Source organism: Neolamprologus multifasciatus, chromosome 7 (assembly GCF_963576455.1).
Source record: "Neolamprologus multifasciatus chromosome 7, fNeoMul1.2, whole genome shotgun sequence".
In the NCBI taxonomy this organism is placed as follows: domain Eukaryota; kingdom Metazoa; phylum Chordata; class Actinopteri; order Cichliformes; family Cichlidae; genus Neolamprologus; species Neolamprologus multifasciatus.
Window position 1 is genome coordinate 6,011,095 of NC_140445.1, and position 20,775 is coordinate 6,031,869.

At 41.4% G+C, this 20,775-nt stretch overlaps 1 protein-coding gene across 2 annotated transcripts in view; it reads left to right on the top strand.

Annotated features, from left to right (window-relative positions):
• The window catches only part of tead1a (TEA domain family member 1a), a 57,432-nt gene that overhangs the window by 17,327 nt on the left and 19,330 nt on the right, over positions 1–20,775 (top strand). For both annotated transcript variants that reach the window (XM_085169090.1, XM_085169091.1), the window contains exons 2-4: positions 6,732–7,198; positions 13,915–13,979; positions 17,654–17,716. In XM_085169090.1, the coding sequence (XP_085025216.1) occupies positions 6,994–7,198; positions 13,915–13,979; positions 17,654–17,716 (333 nt within the window). In that variant the 5' untranslated portion in view covers positions 6,732–6,993. The remainder of the gene's footprint in view (positions 1–6,731; positions 7,199–13,914; positions 13,980–17,653; positions 17,717–20,775) is intronic.

A 20,775-nucleotide genomic window follows, 5' to 3' on the forward strand; every position in this document is an offset into this window, starting at 1 on the left:
TCTTTTATTTATGCAACATTATTATTTAATAAATGCTCATAATTTATTTTTGAGTAAATTTTATGTACATCTACGCTGTATGTTAATAAAAGTGCCTGTGTGACATCTGGGACACAGCTTTGACTAAGAACTCTCTTTTTGTTCTTACTTTATGGCTTAAAATGGCTTAAAAAATATCGAGATATGAATTTTGGGTCATATCGCCCAGCCCTACTGACAAGTACAAGCTTTTAGCAATAATTTAAGTACATTTTTACTTGAATGGGTATTTATATATATATATATATATATATATATATATATATATATATATGAGTGTACCGTAATGGAGTAATTCGTGTGAGATCGGAACCACAGTCTGTCTTCCTGTAATGCTGACGAGTACAAGCTTTTAGCAATAATTTAAGTACATTTTTACTTGAATTGGGTATTTACACTATGAACCTCAAGAAGGTTCACAGACCTCATGTGCAGATGAGTGAAATATAGCAAGTATTTATTCAGGCTGAGCTTGGAATTTAAAGCCTGTTGCACAGTGATAAAAGTGGTAGTGTTGAGTGTTTAGATGCAATAGAGGTTATAAATGTAGCTGTGAGAATTAAAACGCCTTTGAATTTAAGCGTAGGTGGTCTATTGTCATCACTTCAGCACAGGGTCTTTAAAGAGGTCAAATGTTTTCTGAAGAGCTCTCCAGAAAGATGCAGAAATATTTTCAGATGAAGAAGAAATTCCACATTTCTGTAACACGTCTTAAACCTACTGGTTTGAGAGCTTCATCTCCAGTCTTTTTTTTCCCTGGGTGAATCTTTGAATGCAGGAATGCTTTTATGCTGAAATATTATTTAAGCTTTCCTTTTTAACCAAGGTTATGGGGAACAAAGAGCTCACTGACTACACGGAGGTAGCAGACGCTGACACATTTTATTTGGGTGTCAGAAAGGGGGCGAAACAGTTTGAATACGCTGCTTAGAGATTGTAATGATATTTGATCGCTGACAGCTCTGAAGCACCTTTATTTTATTTTTGATCTCCTGTCCTAAGCAAAGGGTCGGTCTTCTGATTATTTATTTTTGTAAAGAAGATATTTCAGTTTGACCCGTGGAAGTTATAAATCCTCTGCTAACAGTTCACCTGTGGAGTCCTTCAGGTCTCGGTTCATGCCACAAATCTCAGAAAGCTCAGTTTTCTATGTGTGTGACTAAAGGCAGACACGTGAACACCCCATAGCTCACGGTCGGTTCACTAGTGGACGTATGAGTGCTTAGGCGACCCACTAAGGCGCCGTGTCATACATCAGCTGTTGTCTTCACCTCCTGTTGGTGGTTGTAAATTTCACCTGATACTCACTTTGCATCGCTAATGGTTGTTTCGACTATGCTAAACTTCACTGAGATTCCACAATCTCTGGTCACCACGTTGCTGCTTGTCTCTTCCTTTTTCTAAGCCCCTTTACGGTCCTTTCTTGTAAGAACTATAAGAATACAAATAAGAGAATCCAGGTTTTATCTTAAATAAGAAAGTTAATTTTGTCTTTTGTGCAATACCTGTTTCCTTTTCCTTTGCAATGGCACAAATAACGCTTTTTAAACTTATAAAATCCACTAAATGAATCCATATAAGAGACTCAGCCAAATGTGCTTCATTACTTAAATCCTGCACAGAACAGAATTCTTGTTAAGAAAATACTTTCGTCTTGTCCTGAATTGGGTAAGATGAGCAAGATGGAGGGAAAGTGCTAACAGCTCCTCAAAGGTCAGTTGATTTATACATGTTTTTATTAGTTCTTTAGTTTTAAAGATAAAGTAATTTTAGCTGAAAATGTAGCAATTAGGGATGCAACGATACCAATTTTTTCAAACCGATACGATACCGATACTTGGATCTGAGTACTTGCCGATACAGAGTACAAAAAATGATACTTCTACCACACACACACACACAAATGCAATGAATTGGAAGACAGGTTTTATTATATTCTCTGCCGATAAAAAATAAAATCTTAATAAAAATGACCACAAAAAAATTTCAAGTGAAAAATAAGCACTTCTGTTAAATTATTGCAGTCTCCACATTGTAATTTTACAAAATATCACTGAACTATTGGCACTATCTCGAGCTTTCAGAATAATAAATAAACACTTCTGTTTGGAATAAAATAAATACAAATTAGGTTTGCGAATAAATTAAACTTTTAAATTATTGCAGAGTGTCCATATTGTAAACAAACAAACAAAATAATTATTATAAAACAAATAATAAATAAAATAATAATTGGCCCCTAGTGGCCAATCTAAAAAACTACAAAAGAAATGACAAGCCACCCTCTGATTAATGAAATAAGTTCGTATCGGTTCATGGTATCGGTTAACTTTTACGAGTATGAGTACACACACATTTTACAGTATCGGTACCGATACCCGATACCAGTATCGGCACCGATACCAATACCAGTATCGGTACCGATACCGATACCCGATACCAGTATCGGTATCGGTGCATCCCTAGTAGCAATAAAATTTAAAATGCACGTCCACTGGTTACTCTTCTAAGAAGTATTTTTCGGACTGTATATTTTCACTGTGTTCATTTTGACAGTAAATTTTGATTTGCGTTTTAGTCGTAGTCTTTTGACTAAAATGCTCTTCAGTTTCAGTCAAATTTAAGTTGTCTAATCTTATGATGTTTAAAAATTTGAAGTCTTTCAGTTGATTAGAACATGCTGTAGGTATTACAGGTATTGCACTGCAGTGGTTTGTATCATATCTATCTAATAGACTCCAATTTGTGCATGTAAATGGAGAGTCCTCTTCACACACTGAGGTTAATTATGGAGTTCCACAGGGTTCGGTGCTAGGACCAATTCTGTTTACATTATACATGCTTCCCCTAGGCAGCATCATTAGAAGACATAGCATACATTTTCACTGCTATGCAGATGACACCCAGCTCTATCTGTCCATGAAGCCAGATAACACACACCAATTAGTTAAACTGCAGGAATGTCTTAAAGACATAAAGACTTGGATGGCCACTAACTTTCTGCTTCTCAACTCAGATAAAACTGAGGTCATTGTACTCGGCGCTGAAAAGCTTAGAAATATGGTATCTAAGCAGATTCTTTCTCTGGATGGCATTACCTTGGCCTCCAGTAACACTGTGAGGAACCTTGGAGTCATTTCTGACCAGGATATGTCCTTCAACGCACATATTAAACAAATATGTAAGACTGCGTTCTTCCATTTGCGCAACATCTCTAAAATTAGAAATATCCTGTCTGAGAGTGACGCTGAAAAACTAGTTCATGCATTTATTACTTCCAGGCTAGACTACTGCAATTCATTATTATCAGGATGTCCAAAAAACTCACTGAAAAGCCTTCAGTTAATCCAAAATGCTGCAGCAAGAGTCCTGACAGGGACTAGAAAGAGAGAGCATATTTCTCCTGTTTTGGCTTCCCTTCATTGGCTTCCTGTTAAATCCAGAATTGAATTCAAAATCCTGCTCCTCACATACAAGGTCTTAAATAATCAGGCCCCATCTTATCTTAATGACCTTGTAGTACCATATCACCCTATCAGAGCACTTCGCTCTCGCTCTGCAGGCCTACTTGTTGTTCCTAGAGTATTTAAAAGTAGAATGGGAGGGAGAGCCTTCAGTTTTCAGGCCCCTCTTCTGTGGAACCAGCTTCCAGTTTGGATTCAGGAGACAGACACTATCTCTACTTTTAAGATTAGGCTTAAAACCTTCCTTTTTGCTAAAGCATATAGTTAGGGCTGGACCAGGTGACCCTGAATCCTCCCTTAGTTATGCTGCAATAGATGTAGGCTGCCGGGGGATTCCCATGATGCATTGAGTTTTTCCTTTCCAGTCACCTTTCTCACTCACTATGTATTAACAGACCTCTCTGTATTGAATCGTATCTGTTATTAATCTCTGTCTCTCTTCCACAGCATGTCTTTATCCTGTCTTCCTTCTCTCACCCCAACCGGTCGCAGCAGATGGCCGCCCCTCCCTGAGCCTGGTTCTGCCGGAGGTTTCTTCCTGTTAAAAGGGAGTTTTTCCTTCCCACTGTCGCCAAAGTGCTTGCTCATAGGGGGTCATATGATTGTTGGGCTTTTCTCTGTATCTATGAAGCGCCTTGAGGCGACATTTGTTGTGATTTGGCGCTATATAAATAAAATTGAATTGAATTGAATTGAATTGATTAAAATACAAAATGTTTTTAATGGTGAGAGTTGCTCCACACAGTTTATAAAATGTCTTACTTCCCTTGACTTTAAATGCAGAGTGTGTCCACATGTTTACTCTCTTCCTTCAAATCGTTGTAGCGTAATCAGTTCTGATTGGATCTTGTCTCTCCAGAATATTTCCATCTCGTTTTTATTTATCGACAAAAAGTCATCATCGTTTTTTAACTTGGCTGTTATGTTGTTTTTGTGAGGAAACAAAGAGTCACTGATGAAAATTATGACGAAAAGTAAGAAAAGTCAACAAAGTTCATGCTGGTTTCGTGCCGTGCTGTGGTTTCATTGTCTCTAAACAGCTGTGAGATGCAGCTGGAATTGACCTTAATCAGTAGTAGAAATCAAAACTAGTCATTTTATCCTCTATTTATTATAAAATATTGCTCAGTGATGCTTTAGACCTTGATTTTAATAGGTTGCCAATGTCAGTGACGGACTCTGATGGGCTTTAAAACCCTTTACAAACAAAAATGAGTCTAGTGTAATATTGTGCTATCACCTTCTGTTAGCTACCATATGGAAGCAACATATTTCAGCGGTTTTTTGTGAAAGGTTGAAGGTCGACAACAAATTAACAAGAACTGACTTATTTAAAAATTTTTTGCCACTGACGTATCAGTGAAACGACTGTAACGTGAAACTAGACGATCACAGCGTCTGTATTCTGACTTCAGCACGAAAAGTCTCACAGAGACACAGAAACTTGTAAGAAATCCAGCTGCTGCTGCTCATTGGTGCGGCCTGCTGGATGAATGAATCTTTGTTTGAATGGGGAAAACTGCTGGAGAGGGATGGGCGGGAAGAGGCGGGGAAGAAAGCCACGATGGGAAGTTGGAGAGGAAACGGAAACGAGGGTGAACAGAATAAGCATGAAGAGAGAACCTGGGGACAAACTCTAGTAAAACCAGCAGATCCCTTTCATTACACATGTCTGTAATTCTCTGCCAGCGGATGTTTTCTTGTGGATTCGCAGCGTTTTCCCCCAGGTGTTTAAAAAGCCTCGAGCTGAACGCTGGTGTGCAGACGGGGTTAAAATGTGTCCAAAATGTTGCCTGCTGCTTTACATGCTTCAGTTGCATGTGTGCTTATTGTCAAATATAATTGTGTTAAGTATAGACACACACACACACACATATCTACTTCACACTGCAGGCTTGTTCGGGCTGTGGCAAGGGGACAGTGCATGGGAAGTGTGAACAGTAGAAGACCAGACAAAATGACATGTGTTCGCCCAAGGGGCTGGCACAGTAATTGTGTGTGTGTGTGCGTGTGTGTGTGTGTGTGTGCATATGGTGGTGGTGTTTGAGTGTGGTGTGTACTGCGCCAACCCTGCTGTTTACCATGGGGGATTTTAGAAGAATTGTAGGCAGCTGGCAAGCCCCTTCAGTTTGTCTTTTTTCCCCTCCCTGAGTCTGTCGCTGTGTGTAGCAGTAGCCTGCCCCTCACACGCTTGCACTCCTTACGTGCATGGATTTGATGTACCACAATGGTTTTAACAAAATAGGCAATTTCCTTCATGAAAGGAAGCAATACTTTACCTCTTGCAGCTGGAATACAGGCTTGCTACATGTTGATCGGAACTTAAAGCTACATTAAAAAATATTTTCCTGGTTTTAAAAAAAAAAAATCTGACTTAATATCAGTGTGAATCACAAAGCAGGCTGCAGAGAGAGAAGAATGGCACCCCTCCATTATGTTTGTCCCATTTTCTGAAATGAAATTCTGGGATGTGGTGATCACACCTGCACAATGCACGCTGAAAAGCAAAATTTAGCAGCGAAATCCGTATTTGTCTCCTGAACATGACCGAGAAGCTCATTGGACGGAAGGCGCCGGGTGATCAGTTGATCCTTTCCTCTTGGTTTGGGGGTGTAATTGTATCAAAACTTTGACTCTAGTTTCTTTGTCCTTTTCTTGCTCTTTTTTTGTGTTAGTTTTTTGATAAAAACATAAGCACAGCCACAGTAAGACTGCTCGCTGGAAAAGCGAGGCACCCTTATGAAGCCTCGAGCTGATTTTGTTTTTGCCGTCGCCGTCTTGGCGCTTTGGAATCGGACGTGACAAGCGAGGGGCGCATCTGTCTGTGGAACAGAACTCAATGTTTTATTCAAGCGTTTGATCGCAGTGAACACTCCCCTGATCGCTTTCACAGAATAAGGGATCAGAGGGACGTTTTTCCAGAGACTTCTATACAATCGGGAGTCTTTTTGGAACCAGAGGAATCGGCCCCTGCTGGTCAGTGTTGGCTTCAGTTTTCAGACCCTAAAGCTGCATCCATCGTTTACACAGTCAGTGGTTATAAGCAGACTCCTACTGTACCAAACAGTGAAATTATTAGTTTCAATATTAAAGGGTTTTTCAATAGCGTGCCACTTTGGTGAGCTTGTGTTGCTGCAGTAAAATTAAATTTGCATAAATGGGAAGAATCAAGTTTGAATATTAATGACTAATACGATACTTTTCTTTGTTATTCTTCTTTTCTTGTAGAGCTCTGAGGTTGGATTTTGGAGCGGCTCACTCACTTTTCTATAGTTCACTAGTCCTTAAACTTTTATTACTGGTAGTTACCATTTGGAGCTACCGTCAGTTTCTAGTTGGCCACAGCTGGCCGTCCTTACTGGGAGTTAATTATTACCATTATAGTTCATTTTTAGCTTCAGTTTATCACTAGACTTTTAATTACTTTATCAACTTGGCATCAAGGCATTTGCACTGAGTACACATCAGCTAGTTACCGTTAGCTGCCAGTATGGAGCGCAGTAGCTGGAGTGGCAGTGAGAGTCCAGGGGAGGACATGGACAGACTGAGTGATTCTGGAGGGGACAAGACCATGGATGGGGACCCCGAGGGAGTTTGGAGCCCGGACATCGAGCAGAGCTTCCAGGAGGCCCTGGCCATCTATCCGCCCTGTGGAAGGAGGAAGATTATACTGTCGGATGAAGGGAAGATGTACGGTGAGTTATGGGAAATCAGGGCTGGGTATAAATCAGTACAAGTTACTGACACTTCAAAAACTGAAAAAAAAAGGTCTTTTTCTCATATCAGTGTAGATAAACAATGAAAAACAGTTTTACTCCTCGCTTAATAAATGTTTCTATTGCTTTGGACTGTGAGTTACGGGAACTGTTGTGAAAGTGCGATGCGCCCTGTGTGCTTTGTTTTGGTTTCTTCACGAAGGCGCAAACAAACAGAGGTCACTTCTTTGTGTCGTTCTACAACCGTGGGCCATATTTAATAAGTGTGAATAATTTCGATAGTTCGTCACTAATTCACACGGTATATGTGGTAGAATGTGATATAAACACATTGGCTGAGCTGTTGAAATGTTTGCTGTTGTGTCAGACGGTGCGAATAACGACATAGACGGCTGTGGCGGAGGCTCGTCGCGCAGGGCAAAGTGTCAGAGATGCAGGGGGAGAAAAGAGCCGTAAAAGAGAGGAAATAGAAGCAGGCTATAGGTGCGCAGTGTGTGTGAGCGTGGGACTAAGAGAGAGAGTACTTATATGTGTGTGTGTGTGTGTGTGTGTGAACTAATAGAGTGATGAACAGATGGTTCTCTGGCTGCCACCAGCTGCGTCCCCCCCTCCCTTTCACCCTGTTGTTTTTCTTTTTTCCTCTCTTTCGTCGTATCGCTCTCTCGTGAATACTTCTTGAGTTTTGGGAATCGAGAGAAAATCAAAATGAGTAACCCAAATATGAGATAGTTATTTCCTCTCATATAGGTTAAAGGTCCCACACAGACTAGAACGCTAAATATGAGCCCCGAAAGAGGGCGGCCATATTTGTTTGTCCCATTAGTGAGGTCAGGTCCTGTTCATGGGTGATCTGGCTTACAGTCTGTGTACCAGTGCGTCTCTAGGGTGTTTGGTTAGGTTAAGGTCAGGACTTTTTAAAGCACCTTAAAGTTATACTTTTAAAAACTTGTGAATTGTCCCAACGTCACAGTTTCCTTCAACCATATCGGAATTTTTGCAATTTTAGCGAATCGTCTTCTTTTTTTAGCTTCATGTTTGTGGTGGCGGCACTCCGTCTCTATTTCACTCTTCTGTACCACCTTTAGGAGTCAGTCCGGCAACATGCATTTGAAACGCGAGCAAGTCCAGGTACTTTTCTTGCAAAAAAGATGTTTATTGAAACTTTTAATTTACATGGCAAGACTCGGTCAAAAAACTGTGTTGCTTCCAGCTTATCCGACTCCCCAACTACGTAATTACAGTGTGCCGGAAGCCCAAAATACTAAAAAGCGCATTAGAATGTCGCACTTCTATATTCTATACCTTTAACAAAACAGTATTTTGAAATTAACTAGAAATTATATTCTTAACATCAAACATGTATATTTCTCCTCTAATCATTTTACCAGCACCAATAAAATTAACCTTTAATTGGCTCTTACAATGTTGTTGTTTTGCTTCAGCAGTCCTTTTCTTTGAAACCCCAGAGACACAATAAGAAGAGTTTCTAAGCCTCTAAAACAAACTTATGTAACATTAGTGCTATGATAATCTATGAGGAACATGAGCTACTATAATTAGATGTCTTAAAACAACAGCACTAATGTTGTGCGTGCTGGTATAACTCAGTGGTTGAGCAGGTGACTTATTTGCTAAAAGGCTTCTGGGTTCGAGTCCGCCCTGGGCCATTTCCTGTGTGTTGTTCCCCTTGCTCTCTCTCTCTGCTGTTCTACTGTGCTGTCCAAAATAAAGGTGAAAATAAAGTTAATACATTTTCTGATGTGTAGATCCGGCCACGTGTGTTGTTATGGAGGGCTATGGAACAAAAATAATCTCGCTGCATTATTTGGCTGAGTTGTGATGAATACTGTAAATCAACAGTCACCAGCTTTCAACAGAAATGAGTCATTCTGGTCATTCATGGATGCACTGCTGTTGTTCTCTGAATAGAGCAGAAACAGAGAGAGGTGTACCCAAAAAACCCTAAACGCTACGGACATGCACAGATTGGACGCGGCAGCGCTCTCCTGTCGCGTTGACGCTAAACCTCGCGATCGACCTCCTTTGTGTTCCCGATCAGTTGCCGATCAATCAGACTCATTCTGTTCTCTGCCTTGGTGGCATGTTCGGTTGTTTACCTTGTCGACTCTGTGTGCAGGTTGTTGACACGTTTATCATGGTGACCTAATCGAGTTAGATGGTGTCTGTTTGCAGAGGCAGAGCAGGAAAGGCGAAATGGCAAGAAGGGACGAGCAGCATTTGGCCACAGAGACCAGAGGTTTTAATCATTGCCTACAACATCTGTGCTAACCGGAATTATAAAAAAGTATCTAGTTTATTCTAATTTTTAGCTAATGGAGCTCGCAGGATCGAATAGGCTCTTATTTTATTTCATGCCTGGTGTGTAATCGGGCTCTTGAGGCTTTGTTGAGTTTGTTTTGTTTTTTAATGATTTTTCTGCTTTTTTTTCCTGCTTGCACAGAAGCAAAATACAAGCTTAGTTATTAAAGGCAAACTTAAGCATCTTTAAGGGTAGATTCGCTTTCTTTGACATTACATTAAGGCACACTGAGTGACTGGTAAGTTGTCTTACAGTACAGAGGAGAAACGGGTAATATCTGATAGGCAGGGGACTACTGCGGTTCTAGAAACACCCCCCACAGGGTGCAGGAAAATGGAGTGAAATGTAAAAGAAGAAGAAACGGGTACAAAAAGTGCCGGGATAAACTTAGCGGATGAGAAGCTTAGAAACATCATAATGTGGGTGCATATAACAGGGAATGAAAAGGCGAATAATGGCTCTATTATCCTTGGGAAAGATGCATCGAAAGTACAATATAATGACCAGTGTCTTTGTCTCCTACATGTCCTATAGATCTACTGACTAATGTCTCTTCAGCGGCGAGCATGCTCAAACCAGCTATGTCACAGGGGGCTTTACTTATCGAGAATAACAGTGGAAGAAGTATAGACTGTGACACATGTTGGCAAACGTTTTCCAGTCACATGGCGTCATACACACCGACATTTTCTTCATTGTAAAAATGTAATCGTCTTAAACTCGAGGTTGCTTGACATCCTTCATCGGGGCTGAATGGGTTTGGTTCTTTCCAGTCGACATACCAACAACGTTGCAAAATCTTCAACGAACTTCAGAGAAACCAGTTACTCGACTTATATATATATATGACTCATTTTGAAGATACTCTTCATCTTCCCCTAAGACAAAGGGCTAGCTACCCTTCTGCCTTTGTCTCTTCATTTCGAAATCCTTTAGATGGCGAGGAATTTAATCCTCACGTGCCCGATGCGTCTGTATTTTTTAAATGTTTCTTCCTGTGTGTGCGTTACTGTACCCCGCTGATGTATCTATATTGTTTTTTACCTTCTTAGGGGCTGTAACCTACCCAAGTTTCTTTTCCAGTAATAATAAAATACAAATCATAAGACTCACTAAATTTCAGGCTCTACTTTATGTGACGTTATTAAGAGAAAAGTTCCTCAAATCTCCGCTTTTTTCAGCTACATTTGTCTTTATTTCTAATAAATCACATAAAAGTAGAGAAATGTCTTTTTAAAGGATAATTCAGTAGAAAACAAATTTACTCTTAAGCCAGTGTCTGGTCAGATTAGTGTGGTTTTCACTATGTGATCAGCAGTGCTGACAAGCTTTAAGCACAACACCCGGATCTTATCACCTTATGGTGAACATGTGCGCGAGCACGGGTCTGCATTAGCATTTATTTAAGCCCTGTTTGGCAAATGGAAATCTGGTAGCCTTCGCTCTCCTTTTAGCTGTCTCCACAAACACTTTTAAAAGGAAATATCTGGCTTTTTTTTTAAGCTGCTAAATGCTCTCCAGCTAGTCTGTGACTTCGGCCGTCAAAGCTGACGCGTGCTGCTGCGAGTGACAGGATTTATGAGACCGAAGGAAAAGAAAGAGACGCAAAAACAAAGCGTCCGAATCCCCCACAAATAACGAGTCGTCTTAGACCACTGTAATACGAAAAAAACATTTTTTAGTCCACGTTTAATTTCAGTGTGCACTGTAACTAAATCGGAATAAACTGGAATTAATACTGAAATTTTGGAGTGGTTTCAGAATAAAAGGAGAAAATGAATATTAAAGGCTTTATTTGTTGTCAGAGTTGAGGGTTTAAGTCTTTTACTGGTTCTATCCTCACAGCTTCTTCGTCATGTTGCATGTTTTAATCATCACATTATTCCGTTCCCTGACAGTGGCAGTCGTGAGAAACTTAACAAAATATCACATTATTATCAGCACTTTGAAAAACAATATTTACACGGCGCTGGGAACACTCAGTCAACACTTCTTGGTTCCTTTGAAACAGGTCGGATACCGTGATGCGCTACATATTACGGTCGTCCAACATCAGAGTAAGTCGATGTTACCAAATCTCTGCAGGTGGCATCACCTGGCAGTAAAAGATTAACAGGATTTGGTTACTCTTTAAAAGAACTGGCAGCTTGTTTGTAATAAATGAAAGATTAACTTCAGCCTGCACCAACCAGGATTTCAGGGATTGTGCCTTGGAGGACAAAGGGAAGAGCCTCAAATGGAAATCCTAAAGGTTTAGCACTTTAAAAACTGCTTTTTGGATGTAACGAACAGAAACTCCCACAAAGCTGCTGTGAATCCAGGCTCTAGGCCAGTGTTTGGCCCCTGTGGTCTCTGAGGTCTGTCCAGGGTACACAACAATACACACCACTCAACTCCAGCCTTGTTAGCGAGCGCGGTCAGCGAGGCCTTGACCTTATTCTGAAAGGGGTTTTGAGCTATTCTATAAAGCAGCTGAAGCTCTTAATCACCCCACTAAGAGAGTGACGGCGTAACAGTAATGTACTGCGGCTAGCGGACAGGAAAGAAAAGGCGCATTTCTAACCACACAAAGTGCAGGAAGCGTCTGATTTAGCTTCTCCTTCTCACTCGTTCTGCCTCGTACCACCTCGTACCACCTCGTATGCACTTTCGTATTGTAACCCCGTGTCGTCGTAGCGTTACGTCACCAACCCGGCTCTTGTTTCGTGTGTTTTCCGGAACTTTTTTCGTGTTCTCGAATCAGCTATAAATGGTTCAGAATCACATAACAAACATGTAATTTCGTTACTTTTCTTTCCCAGTTTGTCGTCTCCATTAATATCGGCTTGCACGCGGTGGCCTCAGCCTAGAGATAGGGAGCTGGGGGGAGCACGGGGGTTGCTTCTGTTCGTCACGGTTAATGACCATCTGACTTTGGCCTTGAAGTCTTTCACTGGGCAAGTAGAGAGAGATGGAGACAGAGAGTGGAAGAGGGAGGGAGGGAGCAGACGGGAAGCCCATTCACTACAAGAGGGACAGAGGAGGGGGGAAAAGGAACAGCCAGAACACAGGATGGATGGATGGCCGAATGAAGGGAGGGAAGAAAGTGTGTTTGTGTGTCCGTGCGTGCGCGTGTGTGTGTGCGCTGGACAGTTTTTGAAAGAGAGGGAGGGTGAGAGTGAGGGATGTGTGCCGCAGGGTTAGTGAAGGATGATAATTCACCGTTAAGCCTCCTAGAAAGACCAGCTGGCCCCTCTGGAGTCAGATGTCAGCCTCCACAGCCAGGACTACTCAGTGTGTGTGTGTGTTTCTGTGCACGCGTTCACAGCACGCACTCATGTTTGCGTATACATCTACGTGTACCGTGTGTGCGCGTCCGCGTGCTGTCGTCAGTCACAGCTTTCGACTGCTCGAAGGAAAACACCTGCATGGTGAGCTGTAGATTTTATCAGTCTAAGCTCCATATCTCAGCGAGAGTGGGACTGCTCAGACACACACACACACACACACGCATGCACACACACCATCTGCTAGTTAGTTAGGGCTATTGTTGCAAGCCATTTGGGTAGTGTGTAGAGGTTTGGCTTTGTGCTGATCTTGACCATCAGTTGGCCAGCTGGCCCGACTTTGGTTTTCCACTTGGTTGCAACAGAGAACAGATCGGGAGCGAAACCAAACCAAACCAAACTGAACCGCATTTGCTTGTTAGCAAATAAAATTACAGTCAAATTACATAATTTCCTGAAATCTGTAAAATGGTCTGTCGTCCTTAATTCCTAAGGACTGTAAAGCTGTAATATAGCCAGGCAGGCCTAAGTTAATGTGTGCAAACGACCCCTCCCCTTCGCAGTTTCTCTGCATGTAAAAGTTGTGTTTTTCTGCTTTGTTTCTCACTGCCTCCCTCTCCCTGGCTAATCTATACTAGCCAGGTCATGCTGAGTCTGCTGTGCTCCCCATTGAATGGGTTGAATTATTCAGCATCGTAAGCGTGCGTGCGCGCGTGCGTGTCTTTATGTGTGCGTGTATGTGTGCACGCGTAAACACGGGTACAGCTGGCCTGCTGGCTCCTTTAATCAGGGGACGGCCGGTCCGCATGAATGCCTGTATTGTTGGGTCATGTGTATTCAGGGCCGTGGCGTGTGTGATTTTATGTGCGTGTGTGTATGTGCGGACGGCTCAACAGGGGTATCGGTGATTACAGCGTTTCTATGTGAAACTGCACGTCAACCGGGCCGCTGGGTCAACAGCTCTAAATCAGCCGCTAAGTTGTTTGTCAGGGTCGTATGATTTCTGCGTGCGATTGTCCTCGTAAACGAAAGAGCGGTCAAATGGGGTTTAACGTGCATGTGGGCACGCATAATGTTTCATTACTATGTTCTGTGTCTTGTGCCTGCAGGTCGAAACGAGCTGATAGCCAGATACATCAAACTCCGAACGGGGAAGACGCGAACAAGGAAACAGGTAATAATGGGAGTGCGCTTTAAATCCAGTCATGCCGCCTACAGTATGGATCGCCACGTATCCCATTATATAAAGAGTAGCTTGGGGAAAAAAAAGATCTCCAACTGTCGGAAAAAGCACAGAGATTTAAAGAATATTGTTTCCCCGATCAGCTGTTGATTCAGCAGTGCAAAAAAAGCCCCTTCAGGTGCAGCTACAGTCAGCTATACTCAGTGTTGGGGAGTAATGGAATACATGTGTTATGTATTTAAAATGCATAATATGAGTGACTGTGTTCCAATACAGTTACCGTTTAAAAAGGTGGAATTCAGAATACAGTTACTTTGTTGAAATAAAGGGATTAAACAGTGGTCTTTTCCTGTTTCATGTCGGTGGAAACCCAAACAAAAGACGCATTAAGGCTACGTTCACACTGCAGGCGAAAGCGCATCAAATCCGATTTTTTTGACCCTATGCGACCCATATCCGATCATGGTGTGACAGTGTGAACGGCACAAATCCGATCTGGGTCACTTTCGTATGTGGTACTGAATCCGATACATATCCGATGTTTCAGAAAGCGACTGCTGTTTGAATGGTCAAGTCGCATTAAATCCGTCTTTTACGTCACTGACACAAGACAGACGCCAATTATCAGCTCCGGAGAAGACATCGCGAACGCTTCCTGGGCATCCGGTGAAACTGTTGTGAAGACAACGTTGGAGAAACGTTAACATTTTATTTGTACTGTATAATCTGCAGATTCTGACAGAAATCTGCAACTATCCTTTGAAGCACCGCTCCTCTAAAACAGCAATAAGGATCATTATTTTGTTATTTACATTATTATGTACATAACAAAATAACTTAAAGCAAAAATTGGGAAACGTGAAGTCCGAAGTCTTTATATTAAGGGCCATCAGGCAAACAATACTGTTTGCTCTGGGTCTAAACAGAGCGTGTTGTGTGTGACGTCTTCTTTTGCGCATGCGGGCCGCGTTGAGCGTTCACACTAGAGCGCGTTTGCTGTCGCATTTTATTTGTAGTGTGAACGAGCAGACAAAAAAATCGGATTTGATCAAAAAATCGGAATTGAGCATTAAGACCTGCAGTGTGAACGTAGCCTAAGAGGCTCTAATGCCTGTGTCTCAATCTCGCGGCCCATGTCACCCCTAGTTGCTGCCCGCATAAATGACGTGCTGAAATATTTTTAAAAATTATTATTCAAAAAATATTTAATATAAGGGCAATAGGCAGAGCGTTATAGGCATAGCCTTAAAGAATGTGAGTTCATGGGCAGTGTAGTCCGTGCTGCAGGGAGAATGGACTGCCATACCTGAGAAAAAGGTGAGTGGAAAAGTACGAGCTGTCATCGAGCAGAAACGGGAGCTGGAAGCATGTAAATATAATAATAACCACTGCAGCCAAGAAGAGTGCCTGACGAGCCCAGTTGTAAGTAAGCTATTAAGACTCGACTGTACACCGTGTTCGTGTTTTCCTCTGAAACAACAAGTTCCATTGGAGCAGCCTTTACACGCCTCTCTCTGTCCCTCGCTAGCAAAGTTGACCCAGACAACAAAGTAAAGCTATTTTTGGGCGATGAGCCCAACACGAACCCGACATAGTAGTCAGAAGTCCCTTTACTACGGTTCGGAGCCGCGGACCTGTTTTATATACACGCAGAATAGTTTTCTATACGAGATCGCTGTAAAAAGTGCAGCCTACCTAATATCCACCTACTGTTACTCAATTATATTAAGATTTAAACATCTAGTTCAGGGCTCTGCAACCTTTAACACCCAAAGAGCCACTTGGACCCGGTTTCAACGCAAAAGAAAACACTGGGAGCCGCAAATACTTTTTGAAATCTAAAATGAAGATAACACTGCATATATTGTTTTTATTACCTTTATGCTTTTTGTGAACAACTTAAGTAAGTAAAGTTTATTTATTAAGCGCTTTTCACAGACAGGCAGTCACAAAGCGCTGTACACAAATATTAAAATAAACAATACAATCAATAGACATTGATAGGAGTCGGACGCACCTGAGCAGCACCTGCAATCACGCCTCGCTGCCTTAAAGTCTGTGCTCCCTCTGCTGTTGTGTTGTCGGGCTGTGAGCTGAAAGCTACAGCCGGCTGTATGCGTACAGCAACCGTGTGTGAAAAGTGGTCAATAAAGAGATGCTGAAAAGTGTGTTCATGCAAACATCGTTGGGTCTGCCGTGATATGTTTACAATAAGACTTATGGTCCCGAACATCTGCGCACAGCGTCTGCAAATCGGGGCTTTCATCTTCACGCAGGACTGTAAGCTGTCATCTGTGAGGCATGAGCGTGTTTGTTTTAACATAGTTCATGGTGGAGCTGCTGACATAATGTGGATCCGAAGATCCATAATCGGCCTAGCTGGGGTTGAAAGTCTCGATAAATGCACGGCGTTTTGGCGGGTACACCGGCTTCCGCGAGTGTGACGCTTATTTTGAGCGATGAAAAAAATAATAAGATATAATTTTATTTTTATATTTAAATATCACAATAATCTTCCAATTTAGAACTACAAGTTAACAAAAAAGAACTAAACACAAATAAAATACACTTCAGCTAAATACTTCTAATTTATTTTCCAAACCACCCGGAGCCGCAAAATAAAGACTAAAGAGCCGCATAATAGCTGGCGAATAACCTTCAGTAATAGTAATAAATCACACAGCAATAGTACATTCATGTAGTTGTAAGAAGCATGATAATATATTAAGTAATCCAAAGTATTCAGAATACGTTACTCTCATTGGGTAACGTAACGGAATACGTTACAGAATACATTTTGGGGCATGTACTCATTTTAAAAGTAACCTTCCCAACACTTGCCACACTGGTTACTGATCCTGATTTTACTTGTATCATTGTTACCTCGAGGTAAAGATGTGTGTGCTTAGTAAAGCTCCGGTAAGTGTGATAGTGCAGCTGGAGCTGTAAGCCAGCATGCGCAAGCTAACCTCTGATGTAACTATAACTGTAGTTTTACCGACGACCAACCATCCTTTTATATTATATACACGTGCGTTCTGGACCTCATATAACTATGGTTATGTTCCATTGATGGATTTTAATTGGAGTATATGTGTATTATGTTATATTGTGTGCCATATATAATGTGTTTATTCTGCCGTTTCATTTCATTTTAACACAACGGTCGTCCAGTCAAATAAACTGTGTTGGAAAGTGTTGTGTTTGTTGTCACAACAACCAAATGTGACATCTTCTCTGTGCTACTAGAAAGGAAACCAGGAACGTATTGTCCGACTAACTGCCCAGCAGCTGCGCTACTGTTACAAGTTGAGCAATGATATAAATACAGGAGAATGATAAATTATACCACCTGTCTGTTTAGTCTGGATTTTTATTTCTTTTTTAATTATTGCATGTCAGTGACGTGTAATCTCAGTATCTGAGCTCTTGGCCCGTGTTCCCAGGTGTCTTTTTGCTTGCTCAAAAGATGTGCATAGATGGGTCTATTCACTGTTGTCAGGGGAGGTAGGTGTGTGTCTGTGTGTGCGTGTGTGTGTGCACCCTTCCAGTAGCAACAGTCCTTTCATAACCATGGCAACTCACTGTTTGGTTCTTCCACCTCTCCTTCCTACCCTTCAACCCCTCCTTCACTTCGTCCTCTCCTCTCGTCTCCTCTCCTCCAGGTATCCAGTCACATCCAAGTATTGGCCCGAAGAAAATCCAGGGAATTTCAGTCCAAGCTAAAGGTAAGAGACCGCACAGAAACATTTCCAGAAAAATCCTCTGCTGCTCAGGAAGTGTTGCTGTTTTTTTCTTTTCCAGTTTGTTTGCTATAAACACAGCTGATTAGTGAGGATTTGCTGTGATGACTACAGTGGATGGACAGAGCGAAAACAGCATCATCCACAGAACTGCAAACTGATTTTTCTACGTTAACACTAAGAATGAAAGAAAAATCACTTTTTAAAATCTCTCTGAAGCTGTCCTGAAGAAGCAGTGGGAATCTGTGGCTGGCTGCTTTGCTCTTTGCTTGTTAATGTGACGCTATAGCTGGGAGGACGCCTGTCACGTTGACACCAGTTTCCTAGGTGTATAATTAGGTCTGTTTAGGTTTTTCACTCTCTCATGTTTCCTCCTCTTCCTTTCATTCTCTTGTATCCATACATTATTTTGTCCTTGTCCTCTCTCTCTCTTTGAGTCTGTTAATCTCGTTCCCTTAGTATCTTGTCCTTCTTTCCCCCCTCTTTCCTTTTCTTCCTCACAGTTGGTTGTAATTAACTTTATGTAAAGCAACAAGCGAGCGCTTGTTTTCCGAGAAGAGCAGTCGGAATGAGAACAATTGTTTGCTTTCATAAAAGAAACAACAGATGGTTAATTGAAGTTTATAATAAAGGTTATTCAAATTCATATAGATCCTTTTGTTGATGATACACTATATGTTTAGGAAACACATTTGTGCACACACAAAAGAGTAGTGTAGCACAGTGATATTATGGTATATTAACCCTTTAAAGCCGGTCGGAGCGGGCACGCTCCGTTTTCCCTAACTATTTTTAAATCCCGGTAGCTCTGCAACCACGTAAGCTAGCGCAATCATTTTTTTTGCATATGAAACCGGAGGAGTTGTACTTACATGCTATGCCATCAGCTTGTCCTAAGTCCCGGCTTCCTTCCACATATTGCTTTGCAAAAATTGCATAAAAAGCGCTTGCAGCAACAAAAACATAATATTCCAGAAACACGCTTTGCCAAACCGATCAGCTGTTCATAACACTTCCTATGTTGGAATAGACGTCAGCGCGAACTATCGCATGTCCGCCATGACCTGCCTCAAACCGGAAGTCACGTCATTTTCGCGGAAATGTAGTTTTTTTTACCATCAGTGCCTTGTAAGTAGGGATGGGTATCGTTTAGGTTTTATCTGATACCGGTGCCAAACCGGTACTTTTGAAACGGTGCCGGTGCTTAAACGGTGCTCGAACCGGTGCTTAAAGAATGGAGAACACAAAATTGGTCCAAAAACCTCTCATGTTCAGCTGTTTTTTTTGTAAAAAGATAACAATGTTAGCCTTTTCTGCAGCTATGGGGCATATATGGTATCACTCTTGGCTGGAAGCAGTGCTTAAACAATGGAAAAAACAAAAACTTTGTCCAAAAACCTCTCATGTTTAGCTGTTTTCCACTTTTTCTTTGGTTATTTTAGCCTTTTTGGCCAGGGTGAAGGGAGTATCTGCCATCAAACAAGAAGACAGCCGCATGTAGCTATGATGATGTTTGCTAGTTCACCTTACATGCATTAATGTAATAACGTGGTTAGCCTACTCAACGTAAATTATACACGAACAACATTAAGCTACTCACGCAGAGAAGAACGGCTGCTGCTGCATCATCATCCTCATCATTTCTGCTACACTGGCAGGGCTAGGGGCCAGGACTCTACTCTTTGGGTTTTTGGGGGATGTTGCTAACTCTTCGTCCGATAACAGGCACCACACCTGCAGTAGATGCGCTTGGTGTGAGGTCTCGCAGCAAGCTATCAAATACGGCGCATTTTTCGGCTTTTAAAAAAAACGCTATGCGTCGCCAGGTGTTTCATCGGATTTCAGGTGTTACCTCCTTTCCACAGTATCACCTTAAAGCACTTGTTGCAGGCTGCTGAGTTTGCATCTTTTGCTGTGAAGTACAGCAAGACTTTTGACCGCTTCGCCTTGGGCATTTTTAATCCGTAGCTCTGCTCTAAAAGAACGTACGTACCTGGACCCGCCTACTATCCCCGGAAACGTAAAATGATTGGCTAGAATTCAAAGTGTATCACGTCTCAGGAAAAAAAAGCACCGAAATAAAGCACCGACATGTGCGCTGCTTTTCGGTCTGGTTACTACCGTTTATGTCAGAACCGGTGCCATCATGGCACCGGATACCGGTACCCATCCCTACTTGTAAGCCTATACTGGTGTTTTTAAAAGTTATGTTTGACTTTATGACTTTCTGTGTCGTTTCTGGGATGCTTAGAAATCAAATTGAACTGCTGAAAATAGTTTATTTTGATGCATATGCTGCTTTTTTTGCAAATTTGCACTATAATATTTATTTTCGTTTTTCCTGCAGTATATAAAAATTGGTGTATTTCAAAAATAAAACTATGAAGACACTCAAAATAAATTTCCTGTGGTGGGAAACTATTTTGTGCAACTTTTTTGTATTTACAGTTTTGAGGGATAAGCCTCTTAAATTTCTCTAACTAGAAATATATGTTAAAAAAACAAAAACGATTTTAATTTTTTTTGGTAGTTTATTGCACTTTGTTGCAATTTATGTAATTACTATGCACTTAATGCAGACATATTATTAAAATTTGGGCTATAATGGTTGTATTGATGTATATCAACTTGAAATGCTCCCAAAAATGGCTCCACAACATGTAAAAATATAATATAAGCTCTGGCGGACTTGGTTCTATGGTAGGTCTTAAAGGGTTAAGGTTACTGATACGGGTAGTGCCCCTTTAGCATGTCTCTAGTGTTGCTTTCTGATTTATTTATTTATGTTTTACCCCCCCTTAACAATTTTCTAATTGGTTACACATCTAATGACAAAAAGCTTCTAGTGGGGTATAAGTGACGATTGAGAGGAAGTACTTCTTTATGTGTCTATACATTAATTTCAGTTCTTGAATATTATACCTTTTAACCCACAAATAAGTCGGTAATTGTCAACAAAGGAGATGGAAAGACCTCTTTAACCGTAGACAATCTTACATGAGATCACGCCACTGATGATGCTTGCGAGTTCTTGGGCCGTGCAT